Raw genomic sequence first — 17,963 nt, 5'->3', positions numbered from 1 at the left:
TGTTTGGAATTTGTAACATACCCAACCCTCTTTATGGTTTGTGTTATCATTTTTTTTCGTTTTTTTATTCAATGAAAAAATCCATTTTGAGATTGCGATCACTTTCTATTCGTCGGTAGCTTTTCAATGGTATAAACTATATTAAAATTTGATTATGGATCATCGAGATATGATCATGATTATGGATCATCGAGATATGATCATTTGAGGATGTTCACCTTTTTGGCACCATGTCCGTGCTACTAAATAACTACCATAACTACCTAGATGATGTGGCACCCTAGTGCACGTGTCACATCAAGTGGAGTGTTGAGTCAGCACCAAAGCCATCCGACCCCTCTATGTCATTAATAAGCTCCAATTAATTCACTATATTGGCAATGGCGTAAAACTTTAATTTATAAATTCACGTAAATAATTTTATTTCACCATTATTAAATAATAAACAAAGTCCATGTCCAATTAAACTCACGTGTAAACATGATCTACATGCTAATTTCTACCAGGTGGAGATGGTGTTCGGTTGGGAGAGTTTGTGATAAAGCTTCTTTTATGCTGATCTTGTATTGATTTCTAAATCAATGCATGGATTGCAAATGCACCTATATGCTCTTGAATAATTTTGTAGAGCAGTGAGGATGCAAAACCAAAATCTTGAGTATTTTTGTAGAGTAGTGGGGATGCAAGTCAATACTAGCAAGACCAAAATAATGATTTTCTCTAATAAAAGCAAGCATCGTTGCTACATTCTTCTTTGAAGGCAACATTCTTGAAGAAGTAAATGAGTACAAGTACCTCGGGATTGATTTCAACAACAAACTTAATTGGGAGGACTGTAGAAAGAAGAAAATTCTAGGAGGGTGGAAAGATATGCTCTTCAAAACAGAGGTAGAGAGACAGAGTTATGGGATTGGAAAACGACTAAAGTGCTTTTTGGATTCTTAGTTTGTCGAGTGATGCTATATGGGTGTGAATTGTGGGCTACCAACACCCCTGTCTCAAAATGGAAACAAATTGAGAAAATCCAAAAACACTTGATCATGAGCAAGTTCAAAATAAAATGTTTCGATACCTTATGAGATAATGTTGAGTGAAACAGGAGCAACTCCCATATAAGCAATTCCTATGGTGCAACTCATAAGATATCTAAAAAGAATTGAGCAAATGGGAGTAGGTCAATGACCTAATGTTATTTTAATGAAGGCATGAGTGAAAGAAATAAAACATGGATGAAACAAAATTACATATGGATGCAAAAATGGAATATCTACCTTAATGTCTATCCCACAAATGGTAAGGAGCTAAAGAATTTTGTTATGGGGAGTTTTGTAAACGTGTATGGGGAAAAATGTTGGGTTGAAAAAAGTATTACATTGAGGAATTCAACTCTATGTGCGATCTACAACAAAAAAAGTTCATTGGAGCTAGCATTCCGTAGAGCGCAAAGGTTCTTATTGCTCAATTAAGAACCAACTCACATCAACTTCGATGTGAAACAGGACGATGGAAAATGCCCAAAGAAGCTTGGGAAGAACGGGTGTGTACATTTTGCACGTCTGGGGCAGTGGAATCAGAGAAACATTTCATTTTGGAATGTGATGCATTCAAAGACATCAGAGAAAGTTATGGTAATATGTTAGCATCAGTTTCTTGGCATTGTCTTTTCAACGAAGGGATTGTTGGAAGGTTGGACCAGCTCATCATCAATTTGAATAAGAAAATGATTGAATTGCAAAAGGCGAAAAACAAGGAACTAATGGTCCCATAGACTATTTTTAGTTTCATTGGCGTTAAAATTTCATTTCATTTCATTTCAAAGCACTAAAGGTTTCATCAACCATCTAGAGAATTCCACAAGTTACCATAGTACAACCCAAAATATTTTCTTGATCTTTGATGGGATAAAATCCCAACCTTTGCCAATTGTCAATGAATTCAACCCCAACCTTTTTGTAAATCGTCGATGAGTTAGGACACCTAAATTTTCACTGATTGTTGATGAGGTCAACCCAAACATTTTGTAGATCGGGAACTCCAAACTATTTACTGGTTGCTGATGAGGTCAAACCCCAAACTTTTTGCCGATTGTTGATGAGGTAGAACCCAATTTTTTTTATCGATCATCAATGAAGTCAACACCCGACTTTTTATTGACAACGGATGTACTTATCAACCCTCAATGAAATTTAATATGTTATTCTTTGGAAAACTTTGTCCAATGTTATTTGATCGCCATTGATATTATATGCCATCGATGAAATTTAATATTTTACCTTTCAAAAAACTTTATTCAATCTTGCCAATCACTGATGACATTATCAATCATTGGTGAAATTTATTACTTCTACCTTTTCAAACCCTTGAATCATTTTGTGATCATAGATGCCATTAGTGAGTTCCATAGATCGATAATCAGTGAAAATGGAGTTTACCACCTTTTGGACATTTTGTCGATAGTGAAGGTTTTGCACTTCTCACATCAAAAAGAGAATTTGCATTAAACATTAGAGAGAATTATCTATGTTAACTAAAGTCAATAAAATTTATAGGTGCCATCGGTGAGTTCCACAGACGTCATTAATCGACAAAAATCAAGGAGTTTACCTTTGAAAACTTTGGACATTTCATCGATAGTGAAAGTTTTGCACTTCTTGTGCCAAATCTAAGAGAATTTGCATTAAACATTGGAGGGGATTATCTCTTTCGAGGGAAATAAGCTAACTTACAAAGAACACTCTTTGCATCAAGCTCCAAATGAGCGTTGTTTGGATACATTTTTGCCCATAATTCGCACCCCATATACGAGAAATTCATGAATATTAATGACCATATGCATATGTATTAAAGACAATTTTATTCCTCAAATGGATTATTACCAGAATTCATCACATTCACTTAATTAAAAGGATTTGTTATCAACATTTACTAACCCTACAATTTATGCATTCCTCTGCACCATAATTGAAGTAAGTCTTTTCACATAATGGATAAGATTCATATACAATTAAGCAATTTTTTGCGCCAAAAGATATACTATTCATTTGTAATTAGGTATATTTATGCATTCACATATAATATTCATTTGTAATTAAGTATATTTATGCATTCTTCAACACTTTAATAGGTAGGAGTAAACATGTAATATTTGTTGACATATGAGTGGCTTATTCATATACTTGCTCTGATTTTCCCACTTCAAACATCACATTATTTTTGAAAGCTCTAGTATGCTCAGTGTAATATAAATTCATGTTGAAGTATATTAAATTCAAACATAACGTGACATCTTTGCATGAATACATGAATATGCCATAATCATATAAACAAACTTTTATCTCTAATTTTACCAACAAATTCAAGTAGCAAACAAACAATATTCATGGGAAACAAAGGAACACCTATTTGGAATTTTCAAGCCAACAATTGATCCGGAAACGATATTTGTCCACCCAACTATAGGCTCTACCACACATCAACTTTCTATAGCGGGCCACCCGCTAGCTAGGGCATGATACCACAAGGGGAAATTTGACAACTCATTAGTAATTGGGCTAGTTGGACGCAATTCTCTTTTATACATATGATAAAGTCAAGGATTTACTTTCTCAACTAAGTTCGGGCCTTTGCGATTTCCAGATGCTTCTCAGCGTGGTTAGCAAAACAAATAAGGGGATATTTTCATTGCTTTATAGTTCTTTGGGATTTCCCCACCTCTTGCTTGTCATGCTCAATAAACACACATCAAATCACTGTTGAAGAGTGATGTAACATCCCCACGCGTAAATTATTTACTAATGAAATAGTAATTCTTTTTAAAAAGATTACAAATTAGTTTCAACAACTAATTCTTGATTCCATAACGCTGTCAATTAAGAATGGCAGACGGGGGGCGCGTATGGCGGCTTGAAAAAGGGGAACTGATTTGGGAAATCAAGAAAGGGAACGGGGAGTTGCCTTGGGAGCATGATTTTCCTCTTGTAAGAATGAGGCGGAGGGAGAGGCGCGGAGATCCCACAGGATTATACAGTAAGCTCTTGTTTGGTTATTTCAGCATTCGATAGTGCTTCAGTCTGAATGTGGAATACAGAATTGTTTAATTTCGAATGTACTAGCCAAGCCGGCCCTTAAGGCGACAGGCGGTGGCATAAATTTCGATAGTTTTCCTTTATGAAGGTTCTGTGGCAGAGGCCATGATTGTTCTCCGAATCTCTCTGCAAGATTACGGTATGGGGCGGCTACCGAAACTCGTTTAAGGAAGGATGGTGCATTTACTATGACAAATGGAATTTCGGGTAAAGCACTGGGCGTGTCGTTGACGCTGCATGGACCAAAAGAAAATACATCACGGTTCCTGTCTTGAAAATATTAATCACTAAACACCGCCTCACCGCCATGACCTGTGGAACGTCGAAGTGGCGCCACTGCCATGCCTATTGAGTTTCGAAGAGGCGGTAGCGGCTGGATTCATTGAGTTTCGAAGGGGCAGCACCGCCTGGATTCATTGCAATTCGAAGAGGTCCGGGGTTCGAGCTCCAGGAGCATTACCTAGCTGTAGCGGCGGCGACGGCTAGTCTGTAAGAGAGAAACTCCTGCCATGAATAAGATAAGTATCATATAAGCATGTTTTATTGGGAATGGTTGAAAGATTACCATGCGCTCAATGCCAGTCACTTGTTGTTTTCGTAAAAACGGATATAAGCTTCAAAGCTTGTGTGTTAGCTGATTTTAAAGTTCTGGAAAATATAGATATGCATGCATGCATAATAGAAAAATTGTTAATAAGCTTAAGTTCTTTGTGTTGTTAGCTGACGTTGAAGTTCTTGAGATAGATGCATTGCATGCATGGTAGAAAATTTCTAATGATGTGCTTCCAGATGCATAAGTAATCATACTAACTTTTTGAAGAAAGTGTGTTTTATATATATAGTAAATATGGTTTCTTCCTAGAAAAGAACGTATACGTCAAGTATGATGATGAAGGATTCCAGGAAGGGTTTTCTTGGAAACAAATTAGAGATTCTTTCTTTTAAAAGAATAAATAAATAGTGCTTCTACTATAATGAGAACTCATACTTGTATCATTAAAAGATTATGTGTATCCATCGTGTTATGGAGATGTGTTTTTTTGTAGGTTAGCAAAACTATGATAAATCCTGTCCATTGTGTTGTATGTTTAGAGAAAGAAACATGGACTTGTAAACTACTGGTTAGATCTCTTAGAGAGAGATATGCACCAGTGTGAATAAGCTTTGTGTAAAGTAGAAGAAGAATTTACTTGAATAGACGTACTAGTGAGTTAGTATGTTATGCGTGCTCATACAGATGAGTAGATGAAAAAGATTCTTTTTAAAGGTTGTTTAATGAATTTTGATAATGTATCTAATATTGTTGCCAAGATTGTTGTCAACAGCATTGACAGGAAACGATGGCGGTTGGTACCAGAGGAAAGTGATGTTTACCATTGGCAAGGATTATTTGTCCATGCAGATGAGTCCAAATTGCAGTATTTATGCCACGAGGATTATTGCATGTGGCGGTATGTAAATAAAAGATTACATGAAAGTTGTATTAGCTTGTAGCTAGTTATGTGATAACTCAGTGATAACTTATTGTAATGATTTTAAGACAATGGTTAAGGGATGGAATCCCTTATAAACCATTGAGTGAGGGGTGAAAACCCTTACGAGCGTTTAATAAGAAGATTAAACGAGCGTTTAATAAGAAGATTAAACGTTTGCTGGTTTTCACCCTACGGGGTTTCCAGGGTATATCCGTGTTCTATGGTGTGATTGATGTGATTGCCTTATGTGTCTGTTGATGATGATGGTTCTTTATTTGTTGTGACAAGCAGAATGTCTTAGTGCATGATTATTTAATATGGTTAAGAATATCAAGAAATGAATGCAGGGATTCATGAGACAGCTTATGTCAGAACACTACCACATGGATGGTTAATGGTTATGAAAATGGATATATATCTTATTGTCTTTCACTGCAATATACTTGATGTATTAGTGAATGTTATATCTAATGGTTAGTAATGATTTGTGGGTTGTGAGTTGATCAATTACTTGTGGTAATTGTATAAAAATTCTAACTCCCTACTTTTACCTGCGAGGTTACCGGGGTATGTGACAAGTGAAGGGCACTGGTATTTGTTAGGATTCTTCACTACTTGATAACAATTTGTGATGCACTTTTACAATTATCTTACCATGATCTTTTTTATTATTATTATAATGTGTGTTTCATCAAACTGCTATAAAAATAAAAAAGACAAGAACACAAATGTTTGCTTTCTGCCAGGGCCAAAAACACTCTCTCTTAGAGAGGAAAACCCTTCGTTAAGTTTCTCTTATTGAAACTTCTTATTGACTAATGCCAAACCCTAGACCCTTGACTAGGATGTCCTCCAAGCACAAGTCAAGTCCTTCCTCTTTTCTGCACTATGTTCCCCGACACATAGACTTCCTTCTTCCAACACTTTGGTCCCCAACTCTTCATCCTCCTTCTTTGCTGCTTGTCTAGAGATATACCTTGCTTATGTGAGCTTCTTGATGAGATATGTTTCTTCTTCTCTTAGAGATGTTCTCTACTTAAGGAGACACCCTTCTCTTGATTCAATGAGATACTTCTTGAGATATGTCTTCACACTGAAGTGACTATACAACAACCCTAATTTTCCCACGTGTGGATGGTTCCCTTGGAGAATAAGGATCTTTTTATCTTCAATAGAGAGAGGGACTTCTTCGCTTGACTTGAGAGGCCTTGTAGGCCTAGTAACTAGCCCAAACACCAACGAAACTTGAACTGTGATACTACTGCTGTTGTACCCGCAATTTGTCCTCCTTCTCTTCGCACATTTGACTATTTCTAGCCCTAGAAACAATCCTCTACCTTCACTGAGCTTCCTCCTTCCTTCGCTGCACTTTTGGGGACCCTTTAGACTTGCTTCTCCTTCCTTTTCTCGACTTATCTCTTCGTTGATTTCAGAGCTTGCTTTGTTGACTTTATGAGGGAGTGGACAACCTCTATATATAGAGGACTGTCCCTCCTCTAGGCCGACATTAGGCTGACATTTTGTCTTTAGGCTAACTTGACCATATCTTCATTATTTTCATTGTTTTGATTCTTTTGGAGGACATCGCTGCATGGAGAGGGCTTGCACTTGTCTTGGATGTATTCCTTTGACCTTATACATAGTGTAACATGCCCTCTAAGGGTCTTACATAAATACATTGACCTTTTGACTTCCTAGAAGCACTTAACCATGTGCTTGACCTACTTCAATGAGCAAGAAACTCATTGACAAATAATATAAAAATAATATTTCTTTTCTTGAATAAATACAAATATCAAAAGTACATTTATGAACACTGAACCTAGTTACATTTCCTTAAACAATCACAATCCACTTTGCCTAGCTAGAGTTCAAAGCTCTTTTGCAAATGTTTGACAAGCAAAATCCCCCTTTAGGGAGTTCAAAACACACCAACATTATTCCAATTCATGATTGGCACATTTTTGGACATAGTTGGGCACCTCAAACACAATTTAATCACCCATATTGCTTCAGCCATCATTCCTCTCAAGATTGACAACATTCTATCCAGATTTTTCTACTTAAGCACTCTTATATTTTTGCTCTCTATGGGTGTCTCTATGTGTGCGAATGAGTGTTTTACATTTTTTTTAACCCCTTCATGGATCTTCGTCTCCTTTCAGATTTTTCCATCATCAATACAATTTGCTGTTGTAAAGTTCCATAGTTTTCTCAGTTTCCTATGAAATCCATAGGTCAAATTCAAAATTCAAGGAATGTATTTAGCCCGTTTCTTTAATTAAATTTTGAATTACTTTTGCCAGTGTCTCCCCAACTTCTATATTTATGAGGGTCACTGTTCCAACTATCCAATTTTTCAAAATCAATTGATTATCGGGCAAGAGAGAAAATACTCATATTCAAATTCGAATTTCATGGTAAAGCTTTAGCAAGACAATTCCCAGCGATGGCCTCATTGCTTTCCTCCTCGTGGTTTCATATTGTGTATTTGTGCTTATAAGTTCATCAATCATTTAGATTACATATGCATTATTTCTGGATTCATTTAACTCATTTTTATCAAAATATGTTGACATAATCAATATAATGCCAACAATATAATTAATTACAATTAATTTACAAATTAACTGGGAAGTCTAGAGATACTATAGAATTGTTACTTGTAATTTTATAGTACTAACACATAACTAGATATCCTCATCTTTAGAGTGACTAGACTAGAGCTAGATAATGACTTGATTCCCTTTTTAGGTTACCCTTTCTTTTGGTATTATACATTATTGTATTATATTGTTTAACAAATAAAACGGTCTAGCAAATATTAGATAACCATGGCAATGTTGCAGAGTCTAGAGTGGGAAGAATATAATTTGATTGTTTGGGTGCTACCATGTGAGATTATGACTTGATTCCTTTTTTAGGTTACCATTTCTTTTGGTATTATACATTATTGTATTATATTATTTAACAAATAAAACAATCTAACAAATATTAGATAATTATGGCAATGTTGCAGAGTTTAGAGTGGGAAGAATATAATTTGATTGTTTGGGTGCTACTATGTGATTATGGGTTGATTCGGTTTAGGATATGAATCCAATATTTATTGTAAAAAAATAAATCACTCTTTTTTATATAGCAACAATACTGATAAGACTTTTTGCAAATTGATTTCAAACACCAAAATTCCCGAAACTAGAGTTAGTGATGAAACTAGGTATCTAGAGACAATATCTCTACTAAATATGAAAAAGAAAGAACCAAAAATACATGTATTTATATATCATATGGCGTTGGAGATTGACACTACATAAGATGACACATAATCTTGAGGCTAAAGAAATCAACTATTAACAAAATTTCAATGGAGTCAATAAACTTATAAGACCATCTATAATAAAATGATAGGGATAAGCTGGAAGTTTAACGCTTTGCAGTATTGTGCTTCAGTGAAATTAAGTAGTTTTACAAAAACTTTGCTGGTTAAAATAAAAAACGTCGAGTCCCTCGTATGGAATTCGTTGGTTTGGTATTGTAAGGTCTATTCTGTACTGAACTAACCTAAAATGACTTGAACCACCTGATTGGACCGGATTTCTCTCAAAACTAATCAGATCGACCGGTTCCGATAACACTAGTTGCATGTCCATACTTTGTGCAGAAATTGTGATTGAATTGTGTCGTGTGTTTTCAAAGTAAATTTTATTTTTCAATGTGATTGAATTGTGTCTCGTATTTTGAAGGTAAATTTTACGAAGGTAAATTTTATTTTTTAATTTAATAGAATTAGTATAGTTATACAAATTAAATGGTTTTTTTTTTTTTTTCTCAGTAAAATTAAACTATTTCTATTGAGTAAAATATAGTACAATCAAGAGAGACAAGAGACCCGCAGATCGGAAATGATGAAACTATCAACGTCGGTCCCGGAGAAGGAGTGAACCATTCACGGAGCTACAACAAATAACTTGAGAGCAAAAACTGACTTTTACCTTATAGGGGCAGAAATCTCAACACGACGTTTTTTCCCTTTCTTTTTATTGACTTTTATCTAGCCATCCTGGGGAGTATGAGCTAAAACAACTTGAAGACTGGAATTCTCCATCAGGGGGATCTCCTTATCTGATTCAGAAGAGGAGGTCTCATGGACGCGTTTCTGGGAGATTGTTGTGACAGTGGTGTGCGCAGGAGTATCAGTGGACAGATCCATCGTCTGAGGCGCCTGGTCCGGTTCTGCATTGCTCTCCTCATCTTCCGAGCTTGAGGAATCAGAGCTCACTGCTGGCGGCAGAGAACAAGGGGTCCAACGCTTGGGTTTGGTCTTTGCAAAGTTGCCCTTTTTCGATTTTGCAGTCAGCGATGGGCAAGAATTCTGCAGGTGCCCTGTTAGGTGACAGTGGCGGCAGCGGAAGGCAGTGTTTTCGTAATCCAGGTTCTGGGTCCAAACAAAGTCATTGATCTTGAGATTGATTTGATCTGGCAGTCCCTTGCTTAGATCTAGCTCCACACATATTCTGGCATATGTGTAGAGACCTTGATGTTCCCGCCTGGAATCTCCCATTAAAAAGCGGCCCAAGGTGTTGCCTATGCTCCTATAGACTGCTAAATGCCACAGGTGAGCTGGAAAGTTTGGAAGTCTGATCCAGACAGGCGCTTTGGTGATGACTGCAGATGCTGGGTCAAAATCTAGGAACCATGGAGTTAAGAAGAGTCCTGCTGTACCCATAAACCAAGGACCTTCTTCTAAGGCCTGTTCATAGTGCTTAGGATTGTCGAACAGAACTATAAAATATCCTTTTGAGTAGAAGCAAACCTTGCAATGGTGAGTCCAGTTGTCATGGATCTAGTCATAGAGGTCCTTAGAGCGTGGCCAAAGCCCATTGAATATGCAAATGATGGCCCTTTCAGCAAATTTTTGAATGTCATCTGCAAGGCCAAGGTGGGAGATCTCCACAGAGGGAACCTCCTCTGACTTGTCAACCAGAAAAAGCTTGGGTTTGGGAGGTTCAGGGGAAATGGGAATCTCAGAGTGTACTGCAGCTTTGTAGGAGAAGGGAGGAGCAGAAGAAGATTGACCTGCAGCGCCACCTCTCAAACGAAGGGAAAACACTAAAGAGCTATTATTTTTTATGCTGTAAGAAGAGAGGGGAAGAGGATCATCGAGTTGTTTACCTTGAAATATAAGTCTCTGTAGGGCAGAGGGGATCCCGAATCGGTGTTCCAGATTTACCTTGAGATTCTGCACCAGATCTGAAGGGTATACCCATTGCAGAATGGTCTTGCCTGAGATCTGTGTGATTTGAACCTGAAAGGGGGCAGAGAAATTTTCAAAAGCTTTCTGGAGCGACACAGGGCCAGAGTCTTTTGGGTCTCCTATCTCCTGACGAACTGGAGGCGGAGGGGGAGGAAAAAGCTTCTGCCGATGGAAGCTATCACTCCAGCCTAGATCCGCTGCAAAGGATAGGGCTGCAGATCTGTAGAGAGGCCGAATGATCATTTGCATCAGACCAACCCTTGCCTCGCTGCCTTTTTGGAGTGTCTGTGCGGTACAGATGACGAACTGCGAGCCGTTAGTGTTAGGGCGATGATGGCCATGGAGAGGATGCCAGGCCCCGTGTGCTTCTTTACAAAGTTCTCATCGGCAAACTTCTCGCCGTAGATCAACTCTCCACCAGTACCGTTGCCCTGTTGGGTCCCTATAATACTAGTGATTACCCCATTACTATTGTAGTTATACCCCTTATTAATATTGTTGTGCCCCTATTGCCCCCATATTGTTATTACTGTGTCCCATAGAATCCCTCTATTGTTATTTTTGTGGCTTTATATTATTATTGTTAGGTTCGCTGGATTATATTGTGACTCCTTAGACTCCTATATATAGAAAGGAGATTTTGTCATTTGTATCATCCAAGAATTGTTCATTTATGTAATGTAAAGGAGGTTGCTCCCTCGAAGAGGCTTAATTCTAAGGCGTTGATCTATCTTTTCTTGAGCTGGTTTCATAACATTTGGTATCATAGCTTTGGATTCTAGGGTTTCGCTGTTCCAAACAGGTCATCGTGACATTTTCGCTATAACTTTTTTTCTGTGACGTTTCAGAAGTCGCAAAAAAAACCCATTTGAGAAGAAATCGCGCTAAACCTTGGGTCCAAATTTCAGAGCTTTTAGCGCGATATTTGCGGAGATATGATCTGAGGAAGTTGGTCTTTTTGCAGACTCCTGAATTACATTCAAAACAGGTGACCTGGGGAAAATCGTCATAACTTTCTCTCTAGGGATCGGATTGAAGTTTCGTAAAAAGGTACAGAAAGAGGACAGACTGTAGTTTCTTGTGGGTGTTTTTCAGATCCAAAGGTCGAAACAGTGACTCGTGGCACGTCGTACAATTTCGCTCTACTGAACTAGTCTATAATCAAGTCACTGTGGGAGATTTCGCATAACTCTTCCTTGGAGAATCCAATTTTCAGACTTGTGGCATTGGAAAGAGGACACAGAGGGATACTACAGGTCACAAATTCAGAACTAGATAATCAGAAAGTACATAGATACATCAGAGGCAATATCGAGCTCCTACAAAGTGAAAAAAAGTGTGTAGATTTTCTTTAATTTTTGCTTAAGCTTGGTTTGAAAATATATTTTGAAGGAATTCAAAGGGCATATTAGAGAATTATTATCGGTAACTGATGCCCCGAGGAAAGAAAATGCAAACACCTAGTAAGGAACCTGAAAGCTCTAGCATGACTCATGAAGAAGAAGAAGAAATGCTATATGATATATCAAAATTACAAGAACAAGTGCAACAAGTGTCACTTGCACAAAAAGCAACAGAATCTAAGATGGATGGTTTAAGGAAAGATGTAGAAGCTAAGATGTATGGTTTAAAGAAGGGTGTAGAAGCTAAGATGGATTGTTTAAAGAAAGGCGTAGAAGCTAAGATGGATGGCATGGAAGCTAAGGTGAACGGCATGGACGCTAAAATTGATGGCATGGATGATAAGATGGAAGAATTGAAGATAAATATGAATAAGTTGCTACAAGAAATGGTCACTAAGGGTGAAAGGGTACTAAAGGAAACTCATGATGAGAACAAAAGAAATGTTAATCATGATTCCATAGACTCTAATGTTGGATCGAAGACTCACCATATTCCAAAAATCGATATGAGGAAGTTTGATGGCAGGGATCCAGCCACATGGATATTACAGATGAGCAATTCTTCTATCTCAATAATGTGTAAAACACACAAAAGGTACGTATGGCAACTTTATATTTGGAACCAAATCAGTTTGTATGGTATCAATGGCTTTGCTCTCGTAAACAATTTATCACTTGGGCAATTTTTACGGAAGAATTGATAGCACATTAGGATACAAAAAGCAACACCTTTTTTAGCCAATTGATAAGTCTTAAACAAAAGGGTTCAATAATGGAGCACATTGAGGAGTTCCAAAAATTGAACATAAGGGTAAAAGATATTCCAGAGGAGCATAGGATTGATGTGTTCATAGGGTCTTTAAAGGATAATATCCAACATGATGTTTGCCTTTGGGAACCTGATTCATTAGAGAAGGCATTCAGGTTAGCAAGAAAAATGGAAAGCAAAATTATGGCAACCAGGAAGCATACCACTCACAACTATAAAGACGGAAGTGTTGTTGCCGCTAGTTTTCCACAACCTATAAGGTTGACACCACAACAATTGGAAGAAAAAAGAGCAAAAGGGCTTTGTTACAGTTGTGATAGCAAATACACTAAAGGTCATAAGTGTGCTGAGAAGAAATTATTCTACATAGATTGTGAAGAGGAAGAAGAAAAGGAGCAAGAAAGGTCAAAAGAAGAGGATATACTCCAGGAACAAAGCCTAGATAAAGAAGAAATGAATCCGACCATATCTTGTAATGCATTGGCGGGAATTACCACTCCTCAAACCATCAAGATAGAAGGACAAATCAAGAAGAAAAAGGTAATAGTGTTGATTGATTCAGGAAGTACCCACAATTTTATTCATTGTAAGGTAGCAAAAGAATTGAATTGCTTCTTATATCCAGCACCAGAGTGTCAAGTGATGGTTGCAAATGGAGGAACAATAAATTGCTCGGAAAGTGCCATAATATCAAGCTATCCATGGGAGAATATGTATTGACTAGCCCAATGCTTTCCATTCCAATGGGAGGTGCTGATGTTGTACTAGGAGTCCAATGGCTACAATCCTTGGGTACAATAGCTTTTAATTTTCAAGAACTTTTCATGAAATTTTCTGTGGAAGGAAAGGAAGTTGAATTAAGGGGTATTGCAGGGAAACCGGGAAAGATAATCAGCTCTAATGGTATGACAAAGCTTCTAAAAAAGGAACAAAGAGGTGTAATTGCACAATTATGTTCGCTAGATGTTTCCACATTGGAATCATCTATTTCTCCAGATCTCCAAAAAGTCTTGGACAATCATTCCAAGGTATTTGAGACTCCCAAAGGTCTCCCACCTATTCGTGATCATGATCATGCTATTCATCTGATTCCAGGAAGTGTTCCTCCAAACATCAGGCCGTACAGATATCCCTATGCCCAAAAGAGTGAAATTGAACGTATGGTTGCAGAAATGCTAGAGGCTGGTATAATTCAACCAAGTCAAAGTTCTTTCTCTACTCCAGTAGTATTGGTGCACAAGAAGGATGGATCATGGCGCATGTGTCCGGATTATAGGGAGCTCAACAAGCTCACTATTAAAGATAAGTTTCCCATTCCTGTCATTGATGAATTACTGGATGAATTGCATGGATCAATTTACTTCACCAAGTTGGATCTTCGTTCGGGATATCATCAAATCAGAATGAAGATTGAAGACATTCCGAAAACAGCATTTAGAACTCATGAGGGTCATTATGAATTTTTGGTCATGCCTTTTGGCCTTACCAATGCACCTTCAACATTTCAAGGTTTGATGAATTCAATTTTCAAACCATTCCTTAGAAAATTTGTGTTAGTATTTTTTGATGATATACTAATCTACAGCAAGTCTTGGAAGGATCATGTTGAACATGTTGACAGGGTGCTACAACTATTGGAGGAGAAACAATTATATGCAAAAAGATCCAAATGTTTCTTTGGAGTACAAGAGGTGGAATATCTGGGTCATATTGTATCTCATGAAGGAGTTAAGGTAGACCCTAGCAAAATTAAAGCCATTAAGGAATGGAAAATTCCCACATCCATAAAGCATCTGCGAGGATTTCTTGGGTTGACAGGGTATTATCGCAAGTTTGTTAAGAATTATGGGAGAATAGCAGCACCTCTAACAACATTATTGAAGAAAGATGCATTTTCATGGACTCCAGAAGCAACAAAGGCCTTCGAACATCTTAAAGAGGCAATGTGCCAAGCAACGGTCTTAGCTACACCGGACTTCACAAAAACCTTTATTGTGGAATGTGATGCTTCAGGAAATGGAATTGGTGCTGTTTTAATGCAAGATGAAAGACCCATTGCTTTTGAAAGTCGTCCAATCAAGGGAAAGTTTTTACACAAAGCTATTTATGAGAAGGAAATGTTGGCAATACTCCATGCACTTAAGAAATGGCGACCCTACCTAATGGGAAGACACTTCAAGGTAAAAACGGATCATGATAGCCTTAAATACTTTTTAGAACAAAGATTATCCTCTGAAGAGCAACAAAAGTGGGTCACAAAGATGTTGGGTTATGACTTTGAAATCATCTACAAAAAAGGGAAGCAAAATGTGGTGGCAGATGCACTCTCAAGAAAGGATGAGGATGTGGAAGCATTGTTTTGTGCCATTTCTATTATCCAACCAGATTGGATAAACGAAGCAAGGGAGGAATGGAAGAATGACGAAGAAGTGTGGGCACTTATTCGAAAGTTACAACAAGATTCCAGTATGTCTGATACATTTAGCTGGCAAAATGATTCATTATGGTACAAAGATCGCTTATACCTCTGTAAGAATTCCCAGCTAAAACAAAAGATTCTTATGGAATTGCACACTTCTCCCTTAGGAGGGCACTCAGGATTTTTAAAAACTTACCACAGGGTTAAGAAGGAATTTTTTTGGGATGGCCTTAAATCAGATATTCAAAAGTTTGTGGCGGAATGTTTGGTTTTCCAACAAAATAAAGTTGAAACAATTAAGACACCAGGTCTATTACAACCTTTATCCATTCCAAGCCAACGTTGGGAGGAGGTTTCAATGGATTTTATCACAGGTTTACCCAAGTCTGAGGGAAAGAGTGTCATCATGGTGGTAGTTGACAGACTTACCAAGTATGCACACTTTTGTGCATTATCACATCCATTTAAAGCCAGTACAGTTTCTACTGCATTTATGGAAACAATTCAAAAGCTACATGGAAACCCAAAGATTATTGTAAGTGACAGAGATCCCATTTTCACTGGAAATTTTTGGACATAATTATTTTCTTGTCTTGGTACTCAGTTAGCTCATAGCTCATCTTATCATCCTCAATCTGATGGGAAAACTGAGATAGTAAACAAATGTTTGGAAGGATATCTTCGTTGCTTTGTATCTGATAAACAGACACAATGGGTCAAATGGTTGCCTTTGGCTGAATGGTGGTATAACACTTCCTTCCATACAGCAACAAAAATGACCCCATTTATGGCACTTTATGGGTATCAACCACCATCCATCACATCATATTTAAGAGAAAATTCTAAGGTTCAGGCAGTGGAACATCACATCGAAAATCAACAACAAGTCCTCCAACTCTTAAAGGATAACCTCGTGTTGGCACAGAATAGAATGAAACAACAGGCAGATCAACATCGCAGTGAAAGAAGTTTTGATGTAGGTGATTGGGTATTCCTACGGCTACAACCATATAAGCAAATGTCCCTCAAGCAAGCTAAGAAGGATAATAAATTATCACCAAAGTATTATGGTCCGTACAAGGTGTTGCAAAAGATTGGTACTATGGCATACAAATTGGAGCTTCCTGCAGCTTCTCGATTGCACCCAATTTTCCATGTTTCATGTTTAAAGAAGGTTATAGGCGACAAGCTCCCAGTTCAAACAATATTGCCAGAACTTGACGAGGAAGGAAAAATTATATTGGAACCGGAAGCAGTCACAGAAACAAGAACTCGACAGCTACGAAATCGATCAATTTCAGAGTATCTTATCAAGTGGAAGAACTTATCCGCTGAAGATTCCACATGGGAGGATGAGAATTTTATCAGAAGTATCCAGAACTACTCAAGCGTTGAGGACAACACTTTTTTGAAGGAGAGGGGCATGTTGGGTCCCTATAATACTAGTGATTACCCCATTACTATTGTAGTTATACCCCTTATTAATATTGTTGTGCCCCTATTGCCCCCATATTGTTATTACTGTGCCCCATAGAATCCCTCTATTGTTATTTTTGTGGCTTTATATTATTATTGTTAGGTCGGCTGGATTATATTGTGACTCCTTAGACTCCTATTTTTAGAAAGGAGATTTTGTCATTTGTATCATTCGAGAATTGTTCATTTATGTAATGTAAAGGAGTTTTCCCCCTCAAAGAGGCTTAATTCTAAGGCGTTGATCTATCTTTTCTTGAGCTGGTTTCATAACATGCCCCTTGTGAAGTCACCGCCCTGGCACATGAACCCTGGGATCACGCAGTGGAACGACGAACCCTTGAAGTGCAGAGGCTTGCCTGAGCGGCCGGTGCCTTTCTCGCCGGTACACAACGCGCGGAAGTTCTCAGCCGTCTTCGGCACCACATCTGCATAGAGCTCCATCACGATCCGGCCGGCTGGGGCACCGCCGACCTGCATATCAAAGAAAACCTTTGGGTTCGGCATCCTGAGTTCGAAACCTCTGAGATCGATTCGGAGCTTGATATACAAATTAAATGGTTGATAAAAGTTAATAAATAAATTTTACTTTATTATATATCTCTCGTTAAAATTTGAAAAATCATAAAAATTAATTAGGTTATAACATATTTTATTATAAGTAATATGAATTTATATATATATATATATATATATATATATATATATATATATATGGATGTTTTTTGGATTAATCACATAATCACAAAATTCTTAGATCCAACATATATACATTAAAAAAAAAATGTAACAAGATTCTTAATTATAAAGATTGATATTCACTTTATTATAAAAAAATTTAATTTGTAAATAAGTTTTGTTATAGTATCATGAGCCAATAATATGGTTGATCAATACCATATCCCCAAAAAACCGTTACTCATTTCATATAACACGGTTCATATAATATATCTTTTAAATAAATCAATTTAATTTAACAAGATAAAAAAGACAACTATTTTGGAAATAAATCTCAATTTACTTAATAATATTAATTAATAATTCATAAAAATTGCTTTACCATCCCAAAATTTCTTAGGAAT

The 17,963-nt window shown here is 37.2% G+C and overlaps 1 protein-coding gene across 1 annotated transcript; it reads right to left on the bottom strand.

The window, feature by feature from the left end:
- Nucleotides 1–11,065: 11,065 nt before the first annotated feature.
- LOC149150563 (peptidyl-prolyl cis-trans isomerase 2-like) lies at nt 11,066–17,406 on the bottom strand. Its single transcript, XM_089442858.1, has 2 exons — nt 17,169–17,406; nt 11,066–11,241 (listed from the first exon to the last, which is right to left on the bottom strand). Exons 1-2 carry the CDS (start codon nt 17,386–17,388, stop codon nt 11,066–11,068), a joined length of 396 nt encoding a protein of 131 aa, XP_089298984.1. The 5' UTR covers nt 17,389–17,406.
- Nucleotides 17,407–17,963: the final 557 nt, after the last annotated feature.

Source organism: Pinus tabuliformis, chromosome 9, assembly GCF_031772625.1.
Source record: "Pinus tabuliformis cultivar Carrire ecotype Pingquan chromosome 9, CPIR1, whole genome shotgun sequence".
Taxonomy (NCBI): domain Eukaryota; kingdom Viridiplantae; phylum Streptophyta; class Pinopsida; order Pinales; family Pinaceae; genus Pinus; species Pinus tabuliformis.
This window is presented reverse-complemented; position numbering and strand designations above follow the sequence as displayed.

Excerpts from the sequence above, each read along its gene's own strand:
- LOC149150563 (XM_089442858.1), bottom strand. The coding sequence starts at position 17,388 with ATGCCGAACCCAAAGGTTTTCTTTGATATGCAGGTCGGCGGTGCCCCA. Across the intron at positions 11,242-17,168 it reads CATGTGCCAGGGCGGTGACT|GTACTGGTGGAGAGTTGATC; the intron begins TCACAAGGGGCA and ends AACAGGGCAACG.